The 27,954-nt window shown below is 37.6% G+C and overlaps 1 protein-coding gene and 1 long non-coding RNA gene across 4 annotated transcripts; one reads left to right on the top strand and one right to left on the bottom strand.

Moving 5' to 3' along the window:
* Window positions 1-919: 919 nt before the first annotated feature.
* On the bottom strand, window positions 920-27,954 carry LOC106960558 (uncharacterized). 3 transcript variants are annotated; one of them, XR_001427597.1, is made up of 5 exons: window positions 27,837-27,954; window positions 27,393-27,461; window positions 27,056-27,239; window positions 26,897-26,962; window positions 920-1,399 (listed from the first exon to the last, which is right to left on the bottom strand). It is a non-coding gene; the product is annotated as an uncharacterized LOC106960558 (long non-coding RNA). The 3 variants fall into 3 exon arrangements; XR_001427599.1 differs by lacking the exon at window positions 920-1,399 and adding an exon at window positions 19,199-19,783; XR_001427598.1 differs by lacking the exon at window positions 920-1,399 and adding an exon at window positions 19,964-20,689.
* On the top strand, window positions 10,700-22,839 carry LOC106960556 (alpha-1A adrenergic receptor-like). The gene is made up of 3 exons (XM_015053695.1): window positions 10,700-10,893; window positions 17,480-18,583; window positions 22,124-22,839. The coding sequence occupies exons 2-3, from the start codon at window positions 17,665-17,667 to the stop codon at window positions 22,600-22,602; spliced, it is 1,398 nt and encodes a 465-aa protein (XP_014909181.1). The 5' UTR covers window positions 10,700-10,893; window positions 17,480-17,664; the 3' UTR covers window positions 22,603-22,839.

Below are 27,954 nucleotides of genomic sequence, written 5' to 3'. Positions count from 1 at the left end.
ATCGGACAAAATAATATTTTTCCAAATTTGATTTTTCCCACAAGCGTCAAACTCAAGGTCCGGGGGCCAAATCTGGCACGCTGTAGCTTTTTATGTGGCCCAAATTACACCAACGAGTCCTTCCAATTTTTCACAAATCTGCAAAATTCACACAAAATCAACAAATCTCCACATTTTTCTTGAAAGAAACTGATTTGGAAACATTTTATTTTGCCTAATTTTGTTATTTTCTGTTACTTATGTGAATTATTGTCATTTTAGCTCTTACGATACCAAAATTTCCACTCAAATTTACATTTTGGTCTGTCTGACGATGTAATTTTTCAATACTAAATCTTTGATAATTATATCAGTTACTCTGTAGACTTAGAACCAAACACCTTTTTACTCTTACTTGAGTAATTTTTACTTTGACTTGAGTAAAAATACTACTAGAGTACAACTTACAAGTGTCATAATTTTATTTATTTGTTTTAATGAAAAAACTGATTTGGAAAATTTTTCTTTTACTTGATTTGTTCCTTTTTGTTACTTAAATGAATTATTGCCATTTTTGTCCTTAAAATACCATAAATTTCCATTTAACTTTACGTTCTGGTCCGTCTGATGATGTGATTTTTAGATATTAAATAATTTGATCAGTTATTCAGTACTCGAGTCGCCTTTTTACCAAATACTTTTTACTCTTGAGTCATTTCTTTTTTATTTTTCTTGAGTAAAAACATGTTGCTACTCTGCCCACCTCTGAATGTAATTAAGTAAATGTAACTGGTTACTTCGCAGCTCTGGTTTCCCTCTTCCTGACGATGCGGACCGTTAACGGGCGTTGTGACGATGCGGCGTGACGACCGTTAACGGAGGTCAGGACGCGCCGAACGCATCAATAACATCGTAAGGATGATAAACAGGCTGCTTCTTCTCTGGGTTTATTGTTTCAGGCTGATTTATTTATAGCCTCTTCGACGGGTCAACAACTTCACCACAGATGTCTGAGGCATCTGTGATCAAACTTTCGCCTCCTTCAACGCAGACGCAGAGGTAATATATTTATCTTCAGTGACAGAGACGTCTCATGTGTCTGCTGCCTCTGGTCGAATCGATCTAAGTTATAGATCTTCCTGCTGTGCGGTTTTCTGTTGCAACTTTTTTTTTGAGCATTTTTCACACATTGTCCTCCCTGAACTCTGAATTGTGTTTTACAGTTGCTTGAAAATGTGGGAAACGATGGGGATGTTTGTTAAGAAGCAGACGTATAATTGTTAAAAGCGATTGATGTCAATCTGGGAAGGATTGTAAAGTGCACGACTGACAAATAGAAAGCTTTTCAAACAGCGACCAATTTCCTCAGGACTGGACGTTCCAGCAAATTCACTCCAAGGTCGCCCACATGTAATGGTTTCTGAAATTACAAAAAACCCAACATGTCCATCTGAGACAGGCTTTAGTTTGCGTGTTAAATGTTTACACTTTTGACTAGATGACAGAGTAAATGTGGGCATTTATCGCATCATTTATCATTCATAATGATCAAAATAAGAATTTTGATTTATTTATCATGAAAAATTCAACTTAATGATGTTTAAATGAGTCAGGATTGTTAGCTTTACTATTTTCTCCAATGTTTTTACAATTAAAGTATCAATTTGTGCAGGTAAGTGATGAAAACCCAGAAAACTTGCTAAGGCTGGTGGTTGGGCGCTCAGGCAGTCATTCATCCGTGTTTTTGAGTTGCAAAATGTTTAAAATTGACAATTGAATTTAAAAATATCACTTGATAATTTGTGTTAATGGAAGAATATCTGAACAAAAACTACAAAGTCTTAAAAAATGCAAACATTTTTTAAATCTTAAATAAATAAGCAACACTTAGCCTGGTGGAGACACAATTAAAGCCTGGTGGCCCGCCAGGCTTATAATACTCTTGTGGAAACCCTGAATTCCAATTAATGATGTTTAAAATTTTCAGGATTGTTAGATTTACTATTTTCTCCAGTGTTTTTACAATTGAAGTATCAATAAATATGAAAATATTTGTGCAGGTTAGTGATGCAAATCCTGAAGGTCGGGACACCGAATTGGACCACCATGTTTCTGTAGTAAAAGATGTTAAGTTTATAGGAAATTTAAAATATTGCTGGGTAATTATGTTATTCCCTTTGTTTGTTTTTAATTTCTGAAACTCTCCCACTGTTCACACTTTTATTGTCATAAACTGCCATTAGATTTCAGATGGTATTCCTGTGGTTTGAAAAAACGACTGTGTTGCATTTAATTCATCAATCCTCCATTTTCCTTCCGTTTCTCTGCAGATTTTATGATTGAAACTATAAACTTTACATAACCTGCAGCTGAGCCGCTGTTTGGGGAGTTTCTGCGTATTTTTTGCTACCTTTCTAGAAGCAAATATCAGAACTGCTTAAAGGTCAGATTCCTCGGCGTCTTGGCAGACGGGCGTCTGGAAGAGGCATTATTGCACCACGATTCCCACTGCATCCCCTCATAACTGATGTTCTCGCTTTGGCCGACTGCAGGCACTGAACCGATTACACTTCGGCAGAGTCTTCCTCTCTCTCCCCACTTCTGCTGCCAGGGGAAGACAAACACAGCCTCCACTTGGCACAGAAATATGTTTTGTTGCTATCAGCTTCAGGTGGTTAAATACTAAATTATTCATAGGTAGGTAAAGGCTTGTGTTGGTGAGATAGGAGAACTTAATTGTGCCTCCATTTTTTGTGTTTTTGCGGAGACGATTTGCCTTTCAATGAACGTCAAGTTAAGAAGAAACTAAGGGTAGGAATTTACCGTTTAGCCCATCATTTATCATGATCCAGATAAGACTTTTGATTTATTATTTTCATGAGAAAACCTCCAAAAACTGTCCTTATTGTCAGGATTGTTGGTTATACTATTTTCTCCACTGCTCTTTCAATGAAAGTATCAGTAAATTTGAAAATACGTGAGAACTAAAGAAGCGTATCACAAATTTTAATGTTTTTAAAGAGCAGTTTTTGTGTTTGTGGGGAAATTTTATTTGAATAATTTATTCACGTTTAATTCTGAGAAAGCGTCGCAGATAATCCAATAAAGTCGACTTCACTTCCTTTAACATTCAGGAAACTGCAAAAGGTTACCAGAAGTAATAATCAGGGCGTGATTCTTCAGTTTTATCAATCAGTCATTGGGAGAAATGGTTGCTAAGGCAACAGATATAAAATTGTGACAAGAGTGAAAAATTAAATAAGTAAATAAGTAATATATGGGATATATTTGGTAGTTTGGATTTAATAAGTGTTGTCTTCTTCCTGCTTCTGTTCGGATATGGAAGTTTTGTTTTTTATGTTTTATTATTGCTAATGTTTTCTTCTTGTTTGAAATAATTTCATTTTATTTCATATGCCATAAAACCCTGAATGCACACTTACACATTGGGTGTTTTCACACCTGACAGTCCGGCAGATTTGATTGGGTTAAGGACCAAAATTGCAAAATTTGTTACATTTTCAGCTGCTGCGGTTCGCTGTCACACCGCAATACATGAAACGATCCAAACTAATTGAATAAAGCTATTCCCCTCCTCGCCTGTGGGGGCGCTGCACAAAGAACTACTGAAGGAAACAACACAAAAAACTCCTTCACAAAATGTAAATAAAAATGGAGTAGCGTCAGATTTTAGTGGTTAGGATTTATCTTTTGTCTTTGGTAAAAAGACTACAAGCTAATTCTCCAGCTAGCACCAGACTCGCACGTTTATTTTGGTTGCATTTACCCAAAATGCCCTGCGTAGTAGTTCACTTCCTGCTTTTGGAGCGCTTGGCGTCCACATATGCATTTGAACCACACCAAAGTTCACTTCAACCAAACTCAGGTTCATAGTTTGCTTTATTTAATTGTTACTTTTGTCTCAAGTTAGTTTAATAGTTTTAATTAGAATGTGTTTACTAGATTTTATAGTTATTATTGGTTAAACATTGTTTACTTTTAGGTTAGTTTTGATTAGTTACAGTAGTAGTTTTAGGCGAAAAAGAGTTTGCTTCACACCTCATCAAAAGAACCAGTGATTTGGATTAAAGTGGACTAAACCAGGCTGATGTGAATCCTTGATATCAGTTTAGAAACAGATAAGCTAACATGTTTTAGGACTGTTGGAAGCTGAAGAACCCAGAGAGAAACTACAAATACCTGGAGAAAATGCAAAAATCCCTGTAGAAAGATAGAATATCATGGAAAAGTAATTTATTTCATTAATTTAACTCAAAAGTGAAAATTCATTATACACAGTTATATATTTACTACCACAGTTTTTCTTTCCACTCAACTTTCCTGCTTTATACACCTAGATACAACCCCGTGTGAACAGCCAGATTCCTCATTTAAGACCTTTTATGTCTGTAACTGACTCTTCTGGTGGAAGGTGTCTGCCGAGTAACACACTTTCTCCTTCCACTCAACTTTCTGTTAATTTGCTTGATTACTGAGAAGAAAAATATGTTTTCAAAGCTAGACGACAGAAAACGATGACGTCTGAGTCAAATGATCCATAGCCAATAAGTGGGAAAAACTCTGCAGAGGTCACCACTCAATCACAGCCACCCACACTAAAGGGCGATTTAGACGCTCCAATTAGCCGAACGTCTAATTTATCAGAGTCACTACCTTTCAACCCACATATCTGAACAAATTATCATAACCTAATGAACGGACATGGAGCACCAACGGAAAACAGACGCCGACATGAATAAACTGAACCTATTTTTATAACATTATACAACATTAAGAACAGAGAATAGCAGCTTGAAATGTGTTGAAAAAGTAGCAATATTCCAACATATTTCTACTCAAGTAAAAGTGAAAAAGTATTTGGTAAAAAGTTACTCAAGTACTGAGTAACTGATCAAGTTACCAATTGTTTAATATTTAAAAATTGCATCATCAGATGGACCAAAATATAAAGTTAAGTGGAAATATTGGTATTTTAAGAACCAAAATTACAAAAATTTTACATAAGTCGCAAAAAATAACTAAATTGGGCAAAATAAAATGTTTCCAAATTAGTTTCTTTCAATAAAAAACTAAAAAAAACTTTAACAGAAACTGTAGATGTGTGTGTGTGTCTGGAGAGTTTTTGATTAAAGCATGTTTGTTTTTCATTCAGTGGGTAGAAAATCCAGAAATTTCACTCAAGTAAGAGTAGAAATACTTTATAATAAAGTTACTCAAGTAAAAAAAGAAAATGCAGCATGGTAAAAAAAAAATACTCCAAAAGTAAATAATAATAATAAAAAAATATAACCAACTCTAAGAACCCAACAAAACTATTTCTATAGGTGAAAAAAGCCCCAAAACTCTCAAATATAATTCTTTTTCCATTTTTTTAAAAAAGTTAGTAAAGTAATGTAACTGAGTAAATGTAACTAGTTACTACCCAACTCTCTGCATAGGCAACAGTAATTTCTTTTGCTGTGGTTGATACAGCACCCAGTTGAAGAAAACCCAAAAGCTTTGTTTCCCGTTTCCAGTTATTACTCTTGGAACCATCATTTGTCAAAATGTCAGCTGAGCGAAGCTTGCAATTGCAATTTCCTTGGTCCCAAATCAAAAGGGATGACAAGTAAGATTGAATTTTACACAGACTGCTTTCCGTTTTGGACGGGGGGAGTGTGCAGGTAGACTCGTTTAGATTTGGCTGCAGCTGAAAATGTCGAGTGAGAAAACAAAGGATCTGCACTAGCAGAAGAAAGTTAGCATGTGTACAACTGATGATGATAAAGTTTATTGTATTAGTTTTAATTTTAAAAGATTTTAAACCATACATTTTGTTGAAACCTTAAATAATCCTAAATATCTAAAAGTAACTACCAAGACTATTTGTTGATGATTTCTCATTAAGAATGTTGAAAATGTTTTCTCAAAAGTAGTAAAAAGCACATTTCTGAGTTGGAACAAGTTGACAGAGTTTTACGTTTAATCTGTCAAAATATAGTACCAATATTCGAATGCCTTTCATGCTGAAGCATACGACTGTCGTCTCCATATATCTTTAGCCTAATAGCATAATTGCCAGTCATATTTCTTAAAAATATTTTTTAATATTTGAATTAATACAATTATTTTATTAAGCTAACAATACGGAAAACACTGAAATTGTAGGGCTTTGTTGCAAAAAAATTGCTCACTGACGATGACTACCCTTGATTTTAGTTGTCGAATTGTCAACATAATCCGCAAAACTTTAATTGTCCCCATGATTTATAAAAGAAAAAAGGACAACAACACTTTGACAACTAAGATAACAAGTTCAGGAAATAAGTTTTCATAAAAAATGGCAAGGAAGAGGTAAGCAGGTCAGCTATGCTAGCTTGACTATGACAACTTAACATGTAGAGGTGCTGTGGAATTTGGCGTTTCGGTTCAATAAAAGAAAAAGAAGGAAAAATGCGACCTAAACACACCAAATCTGACAGATCGTCAGTGGATCCGGTGTTCAGATTAGCTAATCAACCACCGCTGTGTTAGCTTAGCTAATAGCAGCGCTAGCTAATCCACCACAGCAATTAGCTATTAATAATCACAAAATAAAGAACAAGCCTGAAAAACTAAAACTGTAATGGGCTGAATGTTCTTTGTGCAGGAAATGTTTGCGTGTTTCTTGGTGTTGAATCCTGATGCACTAGTGGAGCTGTTGTCAGTCAGTTGCTAAGGCAACGGGGTTTGTGTGTAGCGAAGCCGACACAGAGTGAGAAAAAAATAAGAATGAGTGATTTTGTGTTTTTCTTCCAACGGTTTTTCTGAGTCATATATTTAAATTAATAACAGCTACGTCTCCGGGTTTCGTTTTGCTAGCAGAATTGTTCTACCATAAGTAAAAGACTCGCTTTTGAGCGAAATGAGCAAAATTTCTGGATGTAAATAATAAAATGCAACGTATTCATAGAGAAAATACGAGTGGGCCAAGAACACAACCATGTGGAATCCCCTAATGGGATTATACTGAGTGTTGATGTGTCGTTCTCTAGCGACTGGATTCCTTTGAAAAGGTAGGAATCTCAGTTACTGAGAACTGTTCTTTGTTGTCTGAGAAGAACCAACAACGCACTGAACAGATCGGACTTCAGATGCTATTAGCTTCAAATAATAACTATTTATTATTACTTACTGCCATCTGGTCTGGGATGTATCATTTTTTATATGAATAATTTAGACAAAAACTATAAAAACACTGAGGCTCATACAGGTGAACTGCACCCTATAAAACTGCAGAGGTCGACAGCTGATAAAAAGCACTTCATGGTTCTTCACTTTTTAGAGAATTAGCTTCAAAAGATTAAAGGTTGAGTGGAAAAAGCAGAGCTATATGGTAGATTTATAAATGGAACGGGTTGTAAAATATTTGTTTGTCCCAACCACAGAGCGCACAGAAAAGTCAAACAAATGGCAGTGAAATATCTGGAAAGGAACCGAAGAGGAGCGAAGGCCAGATTTACCAAACACCGTGGGCTAACTGGTAAAAAATACCTGAAGCTATCAGAAAGAAACTTTGACACTTAATCTTTAACATAATTTAATAACTGTCATTATTCCTTTAAAGTCTTCTTCACACTATTGTCTGAGATATTTGGACAATATCATATTAAAATATGGAAACAGGATTATATTTGAGAGAGTTTGGGCTTTTAGTTTTGTTGGGTTCTTAGAGTTGGTTACATTTATTTTTTGAAAAAAATTACATTTAGGAGTATTTTTACTACAGTGTAGTTTAAGTAATTTTATTATGAGGCATTTCTGCTCCTACTTTAGTAAAATTTTGGGATTTTCTACCCACTGAATGAAAATGTTTTAACCAAAAACTCAGCAGACTTTTGTTAGAGTTTCATGAGTTTTTTTATTGAAAGAAACTGATTTGGAAATAAATTTTTTGTTTTTGTTACTTATATGAATTATTGTTTTTGTTCTTAAAATACCAAAATTTCCACTCAATTTTATATGTTGGTCCGACTGATGATGCAATTTTTAAGTATTAATTGATTGATAATTTGACCAGTTTCTCAGTCGACTTTTTACCAAATACTGTTTTACTATTACTTGAGTAAAAATATGTTAAAGTTGAGCTACTTTTACTCCAACTCAATCTGGTGATGTATTTAAAGAAACACTGAAACAAATAAAAATTGCAGGTGCTTCTCCACATGGCCCTCTGCAGACGGACTGACTGTGTATCGCAATAAACGGCGCTCCCTCTCTAAATGGATATTTTTATTTCTCAGAATTAGTTAATTCGTCTCATCTCCGTGTTTTATACGTCCGTGGAAACGGCTGCGTTGAACGAAGGTTTTTCACAGACCAGGACCTGCAAACTGGTACATGAATGTTTGTGGATCTTGTCAAATAAAGGAGAATTTTAAATGTTGACACACATTAAATGTTCATCTGGCAGAGATCATAAAACCCAGCAGGAGGTGCTGAGAAAACAATCGACAGATGATGCAGCAAACATTTCATTTAATCAAGATTCAGCTTCAGTTTAATCATCTCAGCGAGAAAAGATGTTTATTTTGTTTTACCTTCTCTGTCTGCTTTTCCACTCACCCCTATAAACTTAAAACCATCTACTGCTGCTTCAACGTAAAGTTCACTTCTCTGCCTTGCACCTAATTCAGTTCCTGGATTCTTTAATTTACCCTCTGCAGCTCCTGTTTCTGGCTTTATTTGTGAATTTATCCTTTTCAAAGCTTGTTTTTGATCCAGGCTTTCATAGAAACACAGCCGCCAGGGTCAGGTTCTTATTCTTGACATTAGCGCGGAGGCGAACGCTTCAGACGCAAATTCAAGTTTCTCCTAAACCGCCGACCCACGCAGCGTTGCACAAAACAAACTGTCAGCTTCGCAGATTTCCAGGCAAATGTGTCATTCTGTTTCAAGGCCAGTGTTGATGTTTAAAAGGCGAAGAGCATCTCGCAAAAGATGTATTTCTCTTTTTTGAAAGATGGAGAAAATACTGAACCATCTATTCTCAACGTATTGTGGGAATTATAGATGTAGTGGATTATATAAATATAGTTTTGTGATGCAAGAAATTCCCAATGTGTAACACCAGACATTTGAATCAGAGAAATAAAGTAAAGAACGTTCACACAGCAGATTTTTGTTTTGCTAAAATCAGATTTTTTTCACACCGTTGCTCATATTCCTGACTAAATGTGACAAAACGTGACTACCAGTATTTACGATATTAAATATCGTCACAAAGTCATAACAACATGAAAGAAGCTAAAAAAAGAAATGAATGGACATTTGTTGGAGCATTTTTTCGTACCATAAATTGATTAATTCTCTAATATTTCTTCTACATTGTCCCCTCCTTTTTTCTCCTTTGTCTATTTATTTAGATTTCTTTAATGTCATTTACATGCTGCAAAGAACGACTGTTAGCTAAATGAATCCTGGAGGTGATTATTTAGTGCAGAGCGCCACAGCAAAGGGGAAAATAACGTAGAAAAACCGTTAAACAGCTCAAAACCACTGTTTTTCTCACGCTCCGTGTTGGCTAAGCTACCCGTTGCCATAGCAACCGACAACAACGCCACTTCATGTTTCAGGATTCAACACCAAGAAACACTCAAACATTTCCCACAAAAAGAGAACAGAACATTCAGTCCGTCACAGTTTTATGCTTTCAGGCTTGGTGTTAATTTTAGATTATTAATAAGTGATCACTGTGATAGATTAGCTACCACTGCGGTGGTTGATTAGCTCATTTAAACACCTGATCTACTGATCTGCCAGAGTAGGTTTTTAGGTCGACCTATTTTTAAACTTTCTAACTGAACCGAAACACACAGAATTCCACAGCACATCTACATATAAGATTGTCAAAGTCAAGCTAGCATAACTGAACTACTTCTTTTTCCTGACCTTGTTATCTAGTTGTCATTGTGTTGATAATTAGTAGCAAAGCAATGCATCCCTTTTCCTTGAATATATCATGCATACATTTAAGATTTAGCACATTATATTGACAACTTAAGAGCTAAAACCAAAGCTAGCCATCGTCAGCCAGCAGCTTTTGGCCCTCCGACAGAGATATGGAGATGGGATCAACATCAAGATCCACGCTCTTAGTTGAGAAAGTTATTAGTTTTAATTTTTCGGATGAAATATTTGCCACATTAATTATTATAGAAAGCCATTTATTATTTCTATTTTTACCACCTGTTTTGGCACCATCAGTCCTCCATAGAATGATAATAACTTGCACATTTTTACCAAGTTTGAGCAAGTATTATCTTAAACTTTGTTTTCTTTATTGTAGGAACAATAAAAAAGAATGAAAACAAATTAATCACAAAAAGGCAACAAATTCTAGCAGTGTAGATATCTTTGATGATCTCTGATGATAGTGAAGCAATTTAATTATTCAAACAAACTAGTCGTTACTATGGAAAAAGATAATAATCCAATGAGATGTGAGGCACTTTATGAGCTTATTCAGGCTTTTAATTGGTTGTAATGTTTTGCTACTATTTAGTATCAAACAAGACGTTTTTTTATCTCTATTATCCTCATTATAGGAACCGTAATTACCAGATCCAGCTCAAACATGCAGCGCTCCAGAGGAGGTAGTTTGGCTGTTGGTGTGTGAGGATGCAGGCAGCGCCTCACACCTCAGAGCGTCTGAGCGCGCTGGCGGGAGGCGGAGCCTCAGCGGATCAGGTTGGAGGTCCACTCTGGTTGTATTTTCCATCAGAGGAGGCAGCAGGACCGACTGCAGGAAGGAAGAAATCACTTCCTCCACTGCGCTCTCCCGGTTTTCTCTGGCTGCCTCGGTGACGAATGGCTGCCCTCGGAGAAAATTAGCTCAATTCTCCTCTCACACTCAAAAAAAAAATTAAAAGAAAGGTAAGACTTTGTTTTTCTCCTTTCATCCTGCAGCTTCCTTCCTGCACTAAACTACCAATCAGTGCAGCTTCCAGTTTATAAATATTTTTGCTTTTAATTTGGAATGATTAAACATTATGAAAATGTAAACCTTAAAAAAAAAACAGGTAGGTTGATTTAGGAGTTAGAAATGAAAATTAAAAATCCCTAATGCTAATTTAAATTTAGCGGTGGATTCCCGCAGATGCATCCCATCAGTGCAGCGTGATCACGGATGTCGCTCAGGCATTGAATTATGAATTTCAAACAGTGACTCATCCCTGAGGAGAATGGCCAACGTTTTAGGAAATGGACTTCTTCTGATGTAATTCATCACTCCAGTGCTTTTCGCTCTGCAGACGACTCAACAACTGTTAGCATCACAGAGTTTGGAGACGCGCCGACGAATCTAAATGAGTTTTTATTGAGCTGCAGCGTGAAAGTTTTACAGAAATATGCTTGTCTTTTACTTATTTGATAAGTCGTGACCAGAGTTGGGTAGTAACTAGTTACATTTACTCCGTTGTATTTACTTGACTAACGTTTCTTGGGCTTTTTAAAATGTGCTTTTTGCTTTTACTTGAGTAAAGTTTCTGGATTTTCTTCTCACTGAATGAAAAACAAACATAAATTCACTAGATAAACACATACCTGCAGCTTTTCTTAAAGTTTTTCATTGAAAGAAACTGATTTGGAAAACTTTTTTTCCACTTTACATTTTTGGTCCATCTGATGATGTGATTTTTAAATATTACATGATTCGTTCAGTTACTCGGTACTTGACTAGTCTTTTATTTACCGAGTATTCTTCTCTTACTTGAGTAAAATTTCTGGATTTTCTACCAACTGAATGAAAATCAAACATGTTTTATCCAAAATTCACCAGTCACACACAGCTGTATTTTTGGTTAAAGTTTCTGATGTTTTTTATAGAAAGAAACTGATTTGGAAACATTTATTTTGCTTGATTTTGTTATTTTTCATTTATTATATGAATTATTGTCATTGTTGTCCTTAAAATACCAACATTTCCACTTAACTTATACAGATTATGTAATTTTTAAATATTAAATGATTGACAATTTGAACTGTTACTCTACTTTTTACTTTTACTTGGGGTGAACACAAATGCATGTCCAACTTTCAGAAGTTTTATTTCTCTGAAGACAAAAACTTGTTCCCTCAACCTTATGCTCTAAAAACCCATTAAAATCTATTAAAATAGTGGCTGAAGTCCCACTAAAGTGTCTGTTTTTATCTGAATTAGCCTCCTTCCTTGTTAGAGTCTTGTACATTGACGAAGAAGGTCAGGATTGAAGTTGTGGAGATGTTTAAAGATGGGTCAGGTCTTTATCAAGAGATCCCAACATTTTATGCAGATCTGTTCAATTATCACCTAAAATGCACAATGGCACAAAAAAGAAAATCGATTTTTTGCTACGAAATTAACAAAATATGAATATTTCTACCAGAGCCCATGCAACATTTAGAGGATAATCTCCCAGAAAAATATTCCTGCTGAAACAGAAAGCACCAGTGGTCTGCTAATTGCTGCTGACTAGTCTGAAGGAGCTGATATGCTCTGAGGAAGAGCATATCATCTCCATGGTTGCCATGGAGATGAAAAAAATTCTCAAACATGCATGAAAGAATTAAAGCGACAGACGGGAAATATTAGTTATTATAAATTAACAAAATATGAATACTTCTATGACGTTTAGAGGAAAACTTCTCGGGAATAATAATAATAATAATGGAGAAGTTGGGTTGCGGTCTGAGAGAGGAATTCAAATGATTCTCAGGAATAACAATAATAATGGAGGAAGTTGGGTTGCGGTCTGAGAGGAATTCAAATGATTCCTCTCTTTAAAAGACATGGCCGCCTTACAGTACGTCCATACCATGTGTGATGACGACGCTCCCTCGGCTTTTTCAAGCCACATTAGTCCGACTAACAGCCCTGCCTGTTTCAAACTGAACAGCGTTTTCTCCATGATGGTTCCCAAGGACGAAGCTTTAGTCCATTACATCCTCTAATGCAGCAACAAGAGCAGAGCCGCCTTTACATTTCACATGTAAATTATACCGCTGGCTGCTGGCTTTTGATCAAATCTTATCTCTGGAGGACGAGAGCAGGGGTTCAGTTTCAGCTACCAGCAGAGAAAATGCCGTTTTCCTGAGAGGCATCATTGTAACATCTCCATTATTGTCGCGTTTTTGCAGCACAAATTGAAGAGAAAGAATGAAGAGGAAGGCAGTGTGATTCTGCTTCCAGTGAAGCGATGAAGGTTGGGAGGGCAGGGAGGCGATGACCACCCTGAAAAGGTCATTTCACACATTATAACCCATCATCATTTCATCTGTGTGCTGCTCTCCGCCTGCTGCCCTGCAACAATCTCACCATACATGAATGAAACATGAACTGGAGAGAGTTTGGCTGCATCACGACCAGCCGCCGTGCTGAGCCGGGAATTAATGAAGCCGTTTAATCTCCTCAATGTTGTGCAGCTCCATTGCTCATGCTAATTGATTCATTTCTGCATCAGATTCACAAAGCAGATAGCAGGAAATGCAGGGAGGAGGAGGAGAAACTCCACCCATTAACTTAAAAAGATGGCGGCCATTCTCACCTGTTTTTCTCCAATTTATTTTAGTCTGTTTTTTAGTGTTTGCACATTTTATTTTAGCAAATTTTTTGGCTATTTTATCTGAAATGGCATACAATTCAAACCCTTCCAGACAGAAAGTATCAGCAACGATGCAGCCAAATTTGCGGAAATTTTGCAATTGATCCAAAAAAAAAATTATAGAAAAAAGTCACAATTTCTCAGCTTAAAAAGTAAAAAAAAAAATTCTAGAAAAGAACACAGATATTTTGCAATTAATCTAAATAAAATTCCTAGAAAACAATTCGGAAATTTCTGAGCTTGAAAAGTGAAAGATTTGCTAGAAAAAACTAGGAAACTTTGTAATCGTTTTCAGAAATTTTCTAGAAAACAATGTAGAATTTTCTGAACACGAAAAGTAAAAAAAAAACCTACAAATTTTGCAACTGATCTAAAAAAATTCTACAAAACAATTTGGAAATTTGTTACCTTGAAAAGTCAAAAATTTTCTAGAAAATATGAAACGACTCCAGCCAGAAAACAGTAATTTTTAAGCCTGAATAAAATTTTAAAACACTTTCTTGTTGATATGAAGTTAATTTCAAAAACAGAGCCAATCAGAAGCAGTTTCTACTCGATCAATAGAACCGATATTTTGTAAGGAGGTGAATACTCTGCAGAAACATTCAGGTGTGAACCACATTATCACCCTGCAACAAACAGCAGCAGCATCAATGGCTTCACCTGTCAGTGGTCGTAATGTTATGGGGTTTTTATATATGTGGCTGCAACAATACCTCTATTTATCAAAGCCCATGCAAATAAAATCTACCGATTGTCACCCAGACGACCTCCCAACATAAACATGTCGCCTGCCGCTGACTTACTGCACCGCCCATCAATCGCCTCCAAACCAGAGAGCAAACCGCGTGTTGCTGCAGAGGAGTGAAGCATCACTGATGCTGCTTTTCCTTTCCTCTGCTCGGCGCTCATTTATTTCCTGGTTGACCCTCATTTCCCTCTAACACACCAACACTCCCACACTCAGACAGAAAACTCCACACAGGAGCGCAACTTTGTACTTTCTGAGGTTCCTCTCTTATGAATCACATCATTTACACTCACAAGAAGCTGCTAAATATAGGAAATGCTGACGAGAAATAATATTTACACCATTGTTTTGGTGCCCACCTTAGCGCAGCACCTCAACAACACAAAAAAAAGAAAAAATGGAGTAAACTTCTACCAAAAAACTTGAGGTCCATCTCAGACATTTTCTGGAAAAGAACTTGGAAATTTCCAAGTTTGAAAAGTCAAAAATTTTAAGATTAACCTCAGAAATTTTGTAGAAAATACTTTGGAAATTTCTGGGCTTTAAATCAAAGATTTTCTGGAAAAAACTCAGAAATTTTTGAGAAAATTTTAAAATTTCTGGGCTTGAGAGAAGAAAAAAATTCTTCTAAAAAGCAATTTGGAAACTTCTGAGCTTGGAAAGAAACATGTTCTAAAAAAAACTCAGAAATTTTGAGACTAATCTTTAGTATAAAAATAATTTTTTGTAGACAAAATTACATTTCTGAGCTCGAAAAGTGAAAAATTTGAATGCTGAAATTTTTCAGAAATTTCCAAATATTTTCTAGAAATTTTCTAAAATTAATCCCACTGGTTCCAGCAGTTTTTTTTTTCTTACAAATATTCAAGTTTTTCTAACAGGAAATTTCCAGATTACTTTTAATCTCAAGGTCTCTGAGTTCTTTCTCAATTTTCAGCTTTTCAAACTGAGAAATTTCCATGTTTTTACTAAAAAAACTAATCTAGTAAAATTTCTAAATTTCAGAGTTTTTTGGCAGAAACCTACTTTTATCTACAACAGCCTTAATACTTTACTTACACGTGCTAAACAGGTGTTAAAAATTGTCACTGTGAATAATCTCTACACCATTGTTTGGCGCCCCTGTAGGGCAGCACCCACATGTGTTGCATAGAGCATAACCTGTTGTTTTTACAGCCCTGCCTCCTCACACTAAGAAATCTCATTATAACTGTACTCAGAGTCACAGTTCATTCCAAGCAGTTCACCTCTTTCATTTCTGCTCCGCCTCAGGCTCCTGAAATCGCAGCATCCAGTGATGGGGAGTGTGTGGTTCCGCCTCACAACAGGACGTGCAGCACAACAAGTCTTTGATTCTGCACAGACATGCGACAATGACTTTTTTTAAAATGCTTTTTCATTCTGCCGCAGCTTATCTCTGCCGGTGACATTTCTCACTCTGAAAGGTACGGAGTGAGACTATCGGCACCTGAAGCGCTCGCAGGGGGCTTGTGTAGCGCACTCCTCACGGTTCAATTGTCCGCCTGTCATCCGACGAATGACATAAAGCCCAACACACACACACACACACACACAGACACACACACACAGGCACTCAGACACAGAAAGACAGACCTTCAGCAGAGCTGTCGCTGGCGCTTGGTGGACTGTTTGCCCTTAAAAACATAATTATATGGCTTTCATTTATGGCCTCGCTGCATGCTTGGTTGGGTTTCTCATAATGCTGCGAATGATTTTGCTGTTGCTCCCTGGAGATCATCATTTCCACTCTGGTGTCTTTGTGTTTACATCTTATTTTAATTCAAAGTGATGAAGCTGAGCGTTAGTTCAGAGCTTCAACATGGCCAAACTGAACCGGACCTACGGTTCAGATAGGAGGTACTTTGGTCCAAAAACAAAATTACTATTATTTTTAACTTTAATGTGAAGGAATTAAAGAAACTGGGAAACTGGGAGTAGTTTAGTGGATCCGAATTGCTCCTTGTATCCAAACCTAAGAGGTTGGCTTGAAAAACTATGACATTCTTTATATTAATCTCAGAAATTTTATAGAAAAGGACAAAAATGTCTGAGCTGGAAAAGTCAAAATCTGATGAGAAGGAGCCCAGAAATTTTAAAATTAATCTCAGAAATTTTATAGAATTTTTATTTTGAAAATGTCTGAGCTTGAAGTCAAGATTTACCAAAAAAAAAAAAAAAAACTCAGAAAGTTTTATCTGAGAAATTTGATACAAAAGAACAAAATTTCCAAATTCAAAAAGTCGAAAATTTCAGCCAAAAAAACTGAATTTTTTTGTGTGATTAATCTCAGAAATTTTGCTAAAAAAATTTTGAATTGAAAATTTCTGAGCTCAAGGAATCCAAAATTGATGTAAAAAAAAAATTAAAAAAAACTCAGACATTTTCTAGAAATAATTTGGTAGTTTCAGAGTTTGAAAATTTGATAACTGATTAAATTAATCTTGGAAACTTTACAGAAAAGAACAACATTTCCAGATTCAGAAAGTAAAAAAAAATCCACCATTTCAGATAAATATAAGAAATTTTGGAAGAAAAAATTTGGAAATTTTTGATTTTGAAAAGTTGAAAATTGGTTTGTAAAAAACATAAAACTTTGTAGAGAAGAAACTTGAATTTTTGAGCTTAAAGGCAAACATTTTTCCTTTAAAATTTAGATAATTTCCAAAAGTGGAGCAGTTTAGTGGGCCTAAATAACTCCTGGATCCAGGCCTTAGGGGTGCAGCTCTCTACTGATAGACTCTTAGATCACATATTGGAATCAATTCGTTTGATTAGTTTCTTTCCGTTTGTTTCAGTCTTTCCTTCGACTCCATCTGGGTGTCTTTACTTTGATTTCGTTTGCAGAGGCAGAAAGACAACAGGCTGCGATACTTCTGGATAATTGTGTGTTTTCTCTACTTCATTACTCTGATCTCTGCTGCAGATCTAATGAAGGGAGAAGATTGTTATGTATACCTTTTAACCACGTCTCAGATGTAATGAGCTTTGTTTTGCCATTTGCGTTTAATGTGTTTTGTCATTTGGCTTCTCCACCCACAGAGAAACAGCATCTCTTCGCTTTGTTTACTGGTAAATGTCACTAGTATGAATATTTTTCCTTCTTCTACAGATATCCTGACCAGTGGCTGCTTTTTGAGCATTTCCAGACCGACTGTGACCAAACTTGACGTTCAGCCAAAGGAACCCGAACCTCATGATTCGGGGCAAGAGAGTCAACGGTGCATCTGCAAATGAAGCGGCAGAGCGGTTTGTGCAGCTGGAGAAGCTTTTGTCCTCTGTTGGAGCGCGACCATAATGGTTCCCACTGAGAACACAAGTGTTTTCTCGCCAGATGACTTCTGCCCCAACTGCAGCTCGTCCGCCCAGTCCGAGGTGCATGTGGCGAAGGCGGTGGCGTTGGCGGCGGTGCTGGTGGTGTTTCTGTTGTTCGGCGTCCTTGGTAACATCCTGGTCATCCTGTCCGTGCTGCTCCATCACCAGTGGCGATCCGTAACGCATTATTTCATCGCCAACCTGGCAGCGGCGGACCTCTTGCTGAGTTCGGCCGTGCTGCCGTTCTCGGCCACCTCGGAGGCGCTGGGCCGGTGGGTGTTCGGACGCTCCTTCTGCAACGTCTGGGCCGCCCTGGACGTCCTCTGCTGCACCGCCTCCATCCTCAGCCTCTGCGTGATTTCCATCGACCGCTACCTGGCGGTGAGCTACCCCCTGCGCTACCCGGCGATCGCCACCGGACGGCGCGGCCTGACGGCGGTGGCGGCCCTCTGGGGAGTCTCCGCTGCAATATCGGTGGGCCCGCTGTTCGGCTGGAAGGAGCCCGACCCGGAAGACGAAACAGAGTGCCGAATCACGCAGGAACCTGGATACGCCTTGTTTTCCGCGTTGGGGTCTTTCTACATACCGCTAGCCATCATCCTGGCCATGTACTGCCAAGTCTACACCGTGGCGAGACGAGAAACCAAAAGCATCAGGGAGAGCACGAAGGGAGAGGAGGTGGAGATGGGAGGAGTCACGCTGAGGATGCACAGGGGAAACGCGGCGGCTCAGGCGGGGAAACACGAAGATGGCGAGGAGGCGGGGACGCACAAGCGGCCGTCGTTTCCTCTGCCGAAGCTGCTGAGGTTCTCAGGGGAAGAAAAGGCGGCCAGGACGCTGGGCATAGTGGTCGGCTGCTTCATCCTGTGCTGGCTCCCCTTTTTCCTGGTTTTACCAATTGGTAGGTAACTAGAAAATGACTTTTTTCATTGCTCATTTTTGCGTGACATTCATGACAGAGGGTTTCCCCCAGTGTATTATAAGCCTGGTGGGCCACCAGGCTTTATTTGTGCCCCCACCAGGTTTAGCATTGCTTATTTAATTAAGTTTTTAAAAAATGTTTGCATTTTTAAAACTTTATAGTTGGTGTTCAGATGTTCATCTTCCAATAACACAGAATTATCAAGTCATATCTCCAAATTTCCTGTCAACTGTAAACATTTTTTAACTCGAACACACGGCGGGCCGCTGGATGATCGCCCCAACCACCTGGCTTAGCCGGTGTCATCAAACCTTGTGATGATAATGTACGATATTCTGTTCTCCTGTCACCTAAAGACGTGGTTATTCGTACTGTAAAGCTACAGATATCGCTCGTCTTTTGTAGTTTAATAATTTTCATTCAAATTACAATTTGTTTCTACATGGTTTCTTCACACCAGAACACAAGACGTTACAAAGCGAATACGCAACTTTTAAAACTTTTTAACTTATAAAACGCCTTGCAACTGAGCTTGCAAGGCGTTTTATAAATGTTTGATTTTTGATGTAATTATTAGAGTCCCACCAACACAGTGTTGTCATAGTGTTAACAATTAGTAGCAAAGCAGCTTTTCTTAAATGCGTACATTTCAGATTTAGCGCATTATATTGACAACTTAACAGCTAAAACCAATGCTAATCATCATTAGCCAGCAACTTTTTGCCCTCCAGCTGAGGGATGGGGTGAAGTCACTCTGCAAGGGGAGATAAATCTGACCTATGGATGAACTAAGATTAAATTTTCTGACATTTTGGTTTACATATTCACAACTACACATTCTAAAACACGTATAAGTGAAATTTCTACCCAAGTAGAGCTTCAGTTTCTTCTTTTAAGTGTTTTTTTTTTTTTTTTGTTGCGACCATGAGATAGCTATGCCTCATGTTGTGAGGAGAGTTCAGGGGTGCCAACATAACATGTCTGAGTGTTTATTAAAAGCAAAAGTAAAAGAGCCACAGAGAAACTGCAGAACCACAGTTTCAACCTTTCCAGAAGTGAGTATCTGTAGTAAATTGCCGTCACTGCGCAATTTGTTTGCAGCTGCAGCAGACTTGAGCGATTCAACCAGAGGGAGCAATTAAGCTCTGCTTTTCCAAGCAAGGCTCGGATTTGATGTGCCTGCCAAGAAAACAAGTTATTATGTCAGATGATTTATGCAGGAGAAAATGGATATGTCACCAATGTCTTTGTTTGGCCTGGATGGATTCACGCAAATTGAGCGCTACTATTATTCAATGCCCCTAATCTTATGTTGGCATATACAGAATAAACTTAAAAAGTTCACTTTAAGTCTGGAAAAGTTTTTCAAGATGTTTATTGATGAATTTCCACAAACAGGTAAAGTTAGAGAGACATAAATAACTTTTTTGTTTTTTGCTTTTGTGGCAAAACTGTTAAACTTAACAGTTTTAGACGGGGAAAAAATTTGATTAAAATACATAAAAGTATATAAAAAATATTTATTAAATAACATTTATAATTTGAGAGGATCGCCAAATACGTCAGAACTATCTACTTATAGACCAGTCTAAAGAAACCAAAGAGTATGTCAATTTTTACTTAAGTAGAAAAAATATAATATTCTATCCAGGCATAATGAAGTATACTGAGTCAGTAGAGTGAACCCACTGCAGTACCTCGCACACCACTAGGGGGTGCCAGTGGACCACAGTTTGAGAAAGACTGCTCTAAATCATTAAGTCCAGTGGAGCAATTTTAGCCAGGATGTGGAGGAACAAACAAATTGTAGTACATAAAAATGCATCATGTTGCCAAGTCGATACCAACCAAAATCCCAGAGGAACATTGAATCAATGCCACAAAGAACAAAGCCAACTTTCATTTAAGGTCCAAGGAAAGATTAACTCTTTAAAATGCAAAGCTGTAACATAAATTAGCGCTTTAGCAGCCACTTTTGTTGAGGCATGAACCTTGACGCTTTAATTAATTCGCTGTGAGCATGACAACAGGGAGGCCATCTTTTTTTGACTCCTGTGTCTTGACCCAACTCGGTCTATTACGTCGCTGAAAGGAGACAAAGAAATTCAATTACAAGCAAGCAAATAGAGCAAACAAAATGGTACAATGGGCTTCCTCTGCGAGATGAAATGGAATAACCCACCTATTGCTCTCATCTAAGAGAAAACTATTATAGATAACACGCAGGAGGTTTAATGGACTGCAATACCAGAGTCACCGCTGACTCCCAAAGCAGCCAGTCATATAAGGAGAGTCATGCATTTCAATGGAGACAGACCTTCACAGCTCATGAAGCTGCTCTCAGACTATCACTGCCTCAGCGTTTTCTATGACATTCTCAGAAAAACCGCATTTATGTTCAAAACTCTGTGGATGAAAAGCCCGTTTCAAGCCTGTTAATGACAGCTTTCAATGAAGCTGCAGAGTTACTGCAAGAGCGCCAGTTGTTTACAAGGCAGCTCCATTTTCTGAACACCAAAGTGTCTGTAAACGCCTGTGACGCATCGATTTAAAGAGAATCAACAGACCAGGAAACTGGACAGATTTGTGAATCTATGAGGAAAGGCACAAAGTGGTTTTCATCGAATTTCGATTATAAAAGTTAATATTTCGAGCGTTTTGGATGAGTGCACATGCATTTTGAGTCCAGCAGTAGGCAACAGTCCAGCAGTAGGCAGGGAGCCCCAACAGGATTAATTTAGTCTGAAAGTGGCTGGAAAAATGCCACATTTCAGCATTTTCCAGCTTTGGATTAACATGCAGACAGAAAAGAGTAAATATTTTCAGCTTCTGACCCTTATTTCAGGTTCTTTTGTTTACATGATAAATACCAGACTTTCTAAACATAAGTTGCTCCAATCAGATGGGTGTGAGCTGCGTTAATCTTTTTATTACATCTTAAAATTAAATCACCAATTGATTGAGAATCCTGGAAATTTAAAACCTGACTAGCTCGATTAAAAGCTACTTGTACGTTAGTTTTGTCTCGTCTTACTTGGTAATATTTTGTATTTTTAAAGTATTGCTGATGGATTACTATCAAATAAATACCAATAACACTGACAAAAAACAAGGTCTGGAGTCAACTTATTGCAATGCTGAACTCTCCTGTTGAAGCTCAACCAGTTTATAGTCAACATTTCTAAATTAAAATGTATTCTGATTACATTTTTTTTATCAACTGAATTAGTAATTGACTTAGTAATATTTTGGTGCCACTCTCTCAATTTCATCCACCATTGAACGGCTGATGAATCTGAGACCGGCAACAGAAAATAACGGCTCATTCCAAAGAGCATCTAGAGCAAAATATCAAGCGATTGTTGTGAGTTTGGTGTGAAAGGACCATAATCCTTTGTGAATTACAAAATATTCAGAATTAATTTGTGCACCAAATTCTTGCTCAGTAACTTTCTCCAGGATGTCAAACCCTCCCTTACACTTCTACCTAAGTTTTTTTTTTTACTTCTCTTTCCTCAGGCTCCATCTTCCCATCCTGTAAGCCTCCTGAAACCATCTTCAAGATAACCTTCTGGCTGGGTTACCTCAACAGCTGCATCAACCCCATCATCTACCCGTGCTTCAGCAGGGAGTTCAAAAAAGCTTTCCACAACATGCTGAGAGGGCGCTGCGTAAGAACCGCTGTCCCCGTTACCAAGCAAGGACACATCGCCGCTCATTCCTCCAGCCCAGGTCCAACATCCAACGCGTCCGTTAGCTCCGTCCAAAACCGCGCCGCCGCCGCTTCTTCTTCATGGGCTTGCTGCAGGACTCTGTCAACGTCATCATCGTCTGTTGGCGGTCAAGACCCGGATCGGGTTGGACACGTTCAGGGGAAAGGTCTGTTAAAGGCCTGGTGCCTTTCAGCCCAGCGAACCACGGTACCTCAGAACTCATCCACAAACGGGTCAGCTAAAGTCTTACACCTCTCTCTTGGCATTTCCGGCGACGCCGTTTAATTGGGTTCTCAGAGTTCGGGACATTCAGTCTTGTTATCAAGCCTCCTTGGAGGAACAATTATCTACAACTCTGTCGTCAAACGCGAGATAAAAATGACTGCAGAAAGAAAAACATGCATGCTCAGCAGGAAACTTCTGGACCCGTTCTGCTGTTGGACTGAGCCAAGCCTGAACACAAAGATAGACGCCATTTCCTTGTATGCTTGCCAAGGATTAAAAGAGATGCAAGCAATCTGCTAAAAAAGAAACTGCAAAGCAACCAACGGGATGTGATTGATCTAAACATTCTGCAGTTTGCACCAAAGGGAACGACTGTAGGGATAATTTCTACGAAGGAAGCTGGTGTCGGACTGAAGCATTTCAAACGACAATGTCACAACAGAAATGTTCGGTGCCTTGTTTTCACACTCATTTGTCAAGCTATCGCCACACTCCCAAACACGTTTGGTTTTGGGGATTTCATGTGACAGAACACCATGAAATATAAACCCAGCTGTCCTTTGACACCGTTAGAGGTTTGAGAGAGAACATTCGTGAACTTTAGCGCCAAAAATTAGATTATCCACCCAAAGGTGGCTATTTTCTCGTCACAGGAGATTATATCGATTCTAAAGCCAATTACTGATCTGAATAATGATAAACAATGGTAACTGGTATGTATGCTAGTTGTTAGCCTCTGCAAAGCTAACTTAAGTGATTACCTCCTTCTCATTTGCTTATTACTGGCTCCAGTCTATAATCAGATCAGTTTATGGGTTTATTTAGGATATAAACTTTCACAACAAGGAAGTAGCCACTGCTGCCTCCGCAATAGTCTTAATTTTGGCCCCAATGACGCACCATATTCAACAAATCGCATGAAGACCAAGGAACAGATCAGGCAGGTCAGGAAAGAAGCCAGAGAAGTTATAGGGTGTTTTCACACCTGATAATCCAGCAGTTTTAGCTCGACTGGGAGCAGAATTGCAACATTTGTTACATTTCCAGCTGCTGTGGTTGTTATTCACACTGCACTGTGTCCAACAATCCAAACTAATTGAAAAAGCTGTTCCCCTCCTCGCCTGTGGGGGTGCTGCACAAAGAACCACTGAAGGAAACGACATGAAAAACTCAAGAGAAGACACTGAGCGCAACTTCACAACACGTAAACAGAAAAAAAGCAGTCGTAGGATTTCTGTTTTGTCTTTGGTAAAAGACCACAACACATTTCTACCGCTAGCACTAGAATCACACATTTGTTTGTTTTAGTTGTGCTTACCAAGAATGCAATGCGCTGTAGTTCACTTCCTGATTTTGGAGCGGTCTCCAGTCCACTTAGTGTTCACACATGCATTTGAACCACAACAGAATTCACTTTAACCGAACTGAGACCAAAGTTTATAGGTGGACCAGAGTTCGATTTCGCGTTCACTTCCCCAAACGAACCAAACTTTGTAGAAACTAGTATTAGAAATTACAAAACACAATGGTGTGAATTCATCATTAGCGTTAGTTTGGATTGTTTGTAAAAAAAACACCAATGAGCAACCAACGTCTCTATCCTTCACTCCCATATGTTAAATCCTCACACATTTTGCGCGAGAGCAGCAAATAAACCAAGATTCCTAAACGCTCGAGGCTTGCTAGCTTGAGAATTGGGTTTGAATGTTGAAAACATTTTCAAAATGTCCTTTTGAGAGTTGAACATGAGCCTAAAGTGGAAACTCTGTGCTTTAATTTCACTCTACCCACACTGAATTAATTAAAGGAGAAGATTGGAAATTATAGTTTCGTACCAGAGTCATTTGACGAATGCATGATTACATTTTTGTTACTTCGCTATCACCCCTCGAGCTTTGAAACAATTTCATCAAATAAGTATTCTCCCTAGTGATACACATTGCCAGGTTTAAAATATTCTGAAGTTAGCCAGAACTTGCTTCATTTTGTGTAGAAGAAAACAGGTTAATTTTTATTTTTCAAGTCAATATAAGAGCAGCTCTTGTAGTGGTGAAAGCTTCAAAACACTGCTAGCCTAAACCGAGCGTGTCCATCATGTCTGCATCCGTTTTTGCCTTTACAGCTGGTTTCTCGAGTGATTGTCTTGAAATTAAGTCAAGAAGTGTCACATCTGACTCCATCAGTTTGGACATTATTCATGGAAATAAATGCACAAGCCCCCTATTAGACATTCAGCTCTCATTTTTCGAGAAGCAGCGGATCCAAAGGGTGACGCTGCAGCCGTCGCATTAAGGCAACGGCTGTCGTGATGAATGGATCCGGGTTCCCGTTACTGGAAAGACGGGCTTTAACCCAATCAGTTGACTGAGGAATGTGAAGTGTCATCACAAAGGGTGGTTATGATGAATCCTGTCAGAGCGATGCAGATGACGTGAACTGAAACTGAATCGACAGCCTGTGGTTTGTGTCAAACTGGAAGTCTTTTCCTGCTGCAGAGTATCAGGGTTTCTCCGAGTGAATTAATGTGAAATTTTCATTGATTAAAAAAAAACAAAAACCCTACTGGATTTGATGACTTGTAAAAATCATTTCCATTGCAAGACTTTTGTGAAAATGTGCAAAAATGGACATTCTTTGTTTGCCACAAAAGAAAAAGACCAAATCCTTTTGCCTTGTTTATAGTGCAAATATCTTATCACACGTTAAATAAGACAAAACTAAGTTTTAACAAGATATAGGAGCTTGTTTAAAATCAATAATTATTGAATACTGATCAAAAGTACTGGTCCTACCAGCAGATTATTTCACTTGTAGGAAAATGTGTTGTTATAAGTTGAACAAATACTTTTTTGAAAAATCTATTTTAAGGAATTAAAACAAAGCTGGAGATAGGCACCAGCACCCCTCCCAACCCCCATTGAGGGACAAGGGTGAAGGAAAATGGATGGATGGATGGATGGAATTAAAACAAGCTCATAAAACTTACTTTTAAATGAGTTTTGTCTTATTTAAAGTGCAAAAAGATATTTGTCCTAGAAATACCTGGTAAATGTTGGTGTATTTGCAGCATATTTCATGTTCTGGAAAGAATCATCCTGATAAAGTTACCAAAGTTTGCTTCAGTGTTGTCTACTGGAATTATTTTCTGTCTTATTAAATGTAACAAAATATTGCAATGCACCAGATGTCTAATCCTGACAGAATGCAACTTAATACCTGGGTATGAGGGACTAAAATGATACTGCAAAGAAAAATAAACATCATCAACCTGCTCAGTAAAACATGTTCTTCTGATACAGCAAGACAGGGACTCTATTGAATAACAAATCAAATATTGATCTCCTATATTTCATTAATCAACAAGAATGATATAATCCCACAGAGTAATCAACTTATTATGGATCTTATATTATTCTACACAAATTTAACAGTAAATCAATGCAAATATTGTCTTTTGTCAGTTCAGCTGCTTTCTGGGTTCCCAAAGGTCTGCTTAAAAGTGCAAACTTTCAGACTTGTCCAACAGTGTATTAGGGCCATTTTGTAGGTAGAAAAACATTTATTAAGTAAAGTCTACCCCAAACAAAAGTCTAGAAAAAAATTTATAAATTTGTGTTCCAAAAGATGAACATTTGCAAGAAAGAAACTCAAATTTTGAGATTTATCTCAGAGGTTTTCTTTAAAAATCTTGACATGTTTTGAGCTCCTAAACCTGAAAATGTTCAACTTCACTAAAGTTGAAAGTTTCAAAAGTTGAACATTTTGAACTTTGAGCTCAGAAATGTCCAAGTTTTTGATAAAAACCTTCAGAGATTAGTCGTAAAATTCCTGAGGTTTTTCACGCTAATTGTTTTACTTTTGGAGCTTAAAATCTTTTCATGTTTTATCTAGAAAATGTCTTAGATTAATCTGAAAATTTCTGAGTTTTTTCACACTAATTTTAGACTTTTGGAGCTGAAAAATTTCCAAGTGTTTTATAAAAAATTTCTGAGGTTAAGCTCAAACTTTGAGGGTTTTTTGGCTGAAATTTAATGTTTCTTTTTCCATTTTCAAAGGCCCTAATATGAAGTCATAGACCAGTTTTACTGTACAGTTAGCCTCAGCATTTTTATGTAACTGCAGTTAAACCATCATGTTTGATGCAGTTAAAGCAAAATAAACAAACTACCTAATAGTAGGAGATCATATAATATCCCACAAAATCTTATGTCAATTACAAAAGTGGCTTGAATTGGCTCAACACTATCGATAAAGGTTACACAATATAAATATTAGCTGAAAAAGACTGCAAACACAGGATAAACACGTTATACTAAATAAAAATAGTTCTCTATTATCCATTCATCATCTTTACCTGCGTGTCATCCCAGGATCCAGCGGCCATTGAGCCTGAAGTACGGACTCTGAACGGGTCACAATCCTTCACGGACAAATACGACAAGTTAGCTAAACATGCTACTCGCTGCATTAGCTATTTATTTAAGGTGATTTATCTCTCGACAGTCTTGCATACATGTCAGGATGGTGAAGAGTACGAAGTACAGTTCTTCCATGAACAGGTTCTTCCACCTGAACAGCTGGTTCTCAAAAAGGAGCTCCAGATTGACTTCAACATGCTAAACATGTTAGCTTGTAGCTAGCTACCGTTAGCCGACCGGAAGAAGTAAAAATTAGCTTAGAATGAGGTCTCCGTCTCCCTGTAAGATCAGACAAGGGATAAATAAATATTTTTAGGATGATGCGTAAAATATATCATCGTAAAAATATCTTAAAAGTCGAACATTTTATATGACTTTTTGATAGGTATTTTTCGACAACCTACGTAAAAGACAACTTTTGTGAGTTTTTACCAAACTTTGATGAAAACAGCAGATGCAGAGGACCGCTGCAGCGCGCTGCCCACCGCGCCTTCTGAAAACCTTCAGTTTGAGATATCAGTGAGAGAAAGTTTTAAACACAGCAGTCTGAAGTTTTAACACAGACAGCGAAGGGCCAACACTTCTAAATGAAGATCACAATTATCTATAATATAAGACTGCTAAGGTAAGATTAATAATCTAAAGTAATATAAATGTAAAGATTATAACACAAAAATCCTCACACTCTGTGTTCTGGAAAATTATAGTTTAAAGTCTGACCATTCTTGCAGCTAAGGTTAACTGAACTGTGCAATACAGAGGTGCAATTCTTTTTACATTTAACATATAATTGCAGCATTGTTTAAAAAGACTTGAAATTAAAAGTTTCAGACTTTGGACTTGAGAATAAAGACTTGAGTTTTACTTGAGACTTACAAAACACTGACTTGGTCCAACCTCTGAAAGAAACACAAGCATCTCGCGCTAATGGAGGAATATCTTGTGGACTTTTACCAAACACAAAAAGAAACTGGTCCTACTGACGCTCCTCCAT

The sequence above is a fragment of the Poecilia latipinna genome, unplaced genomic scaffold (assembly GCF_001443285.1).
Source record: "Poecilia latipinna isolate Pla-1442-1.1 unplaced genomic scaffold, P_latipinna-1.0 Scaffold1195, whole genome shotgun sequence".
In the NCBI taxonomy this organism is placed as follows: Eukaryota; Metazoa; Chordata; class Actinopteri; order Cyprinodontiformes; family Poeciliidae; genus Poecilia; species Poecilia latipinna.
Note: the sequence above shows the minus strand (reverse complement) of the source record. Positions and strands in the feature narration are given on the sequence as shown.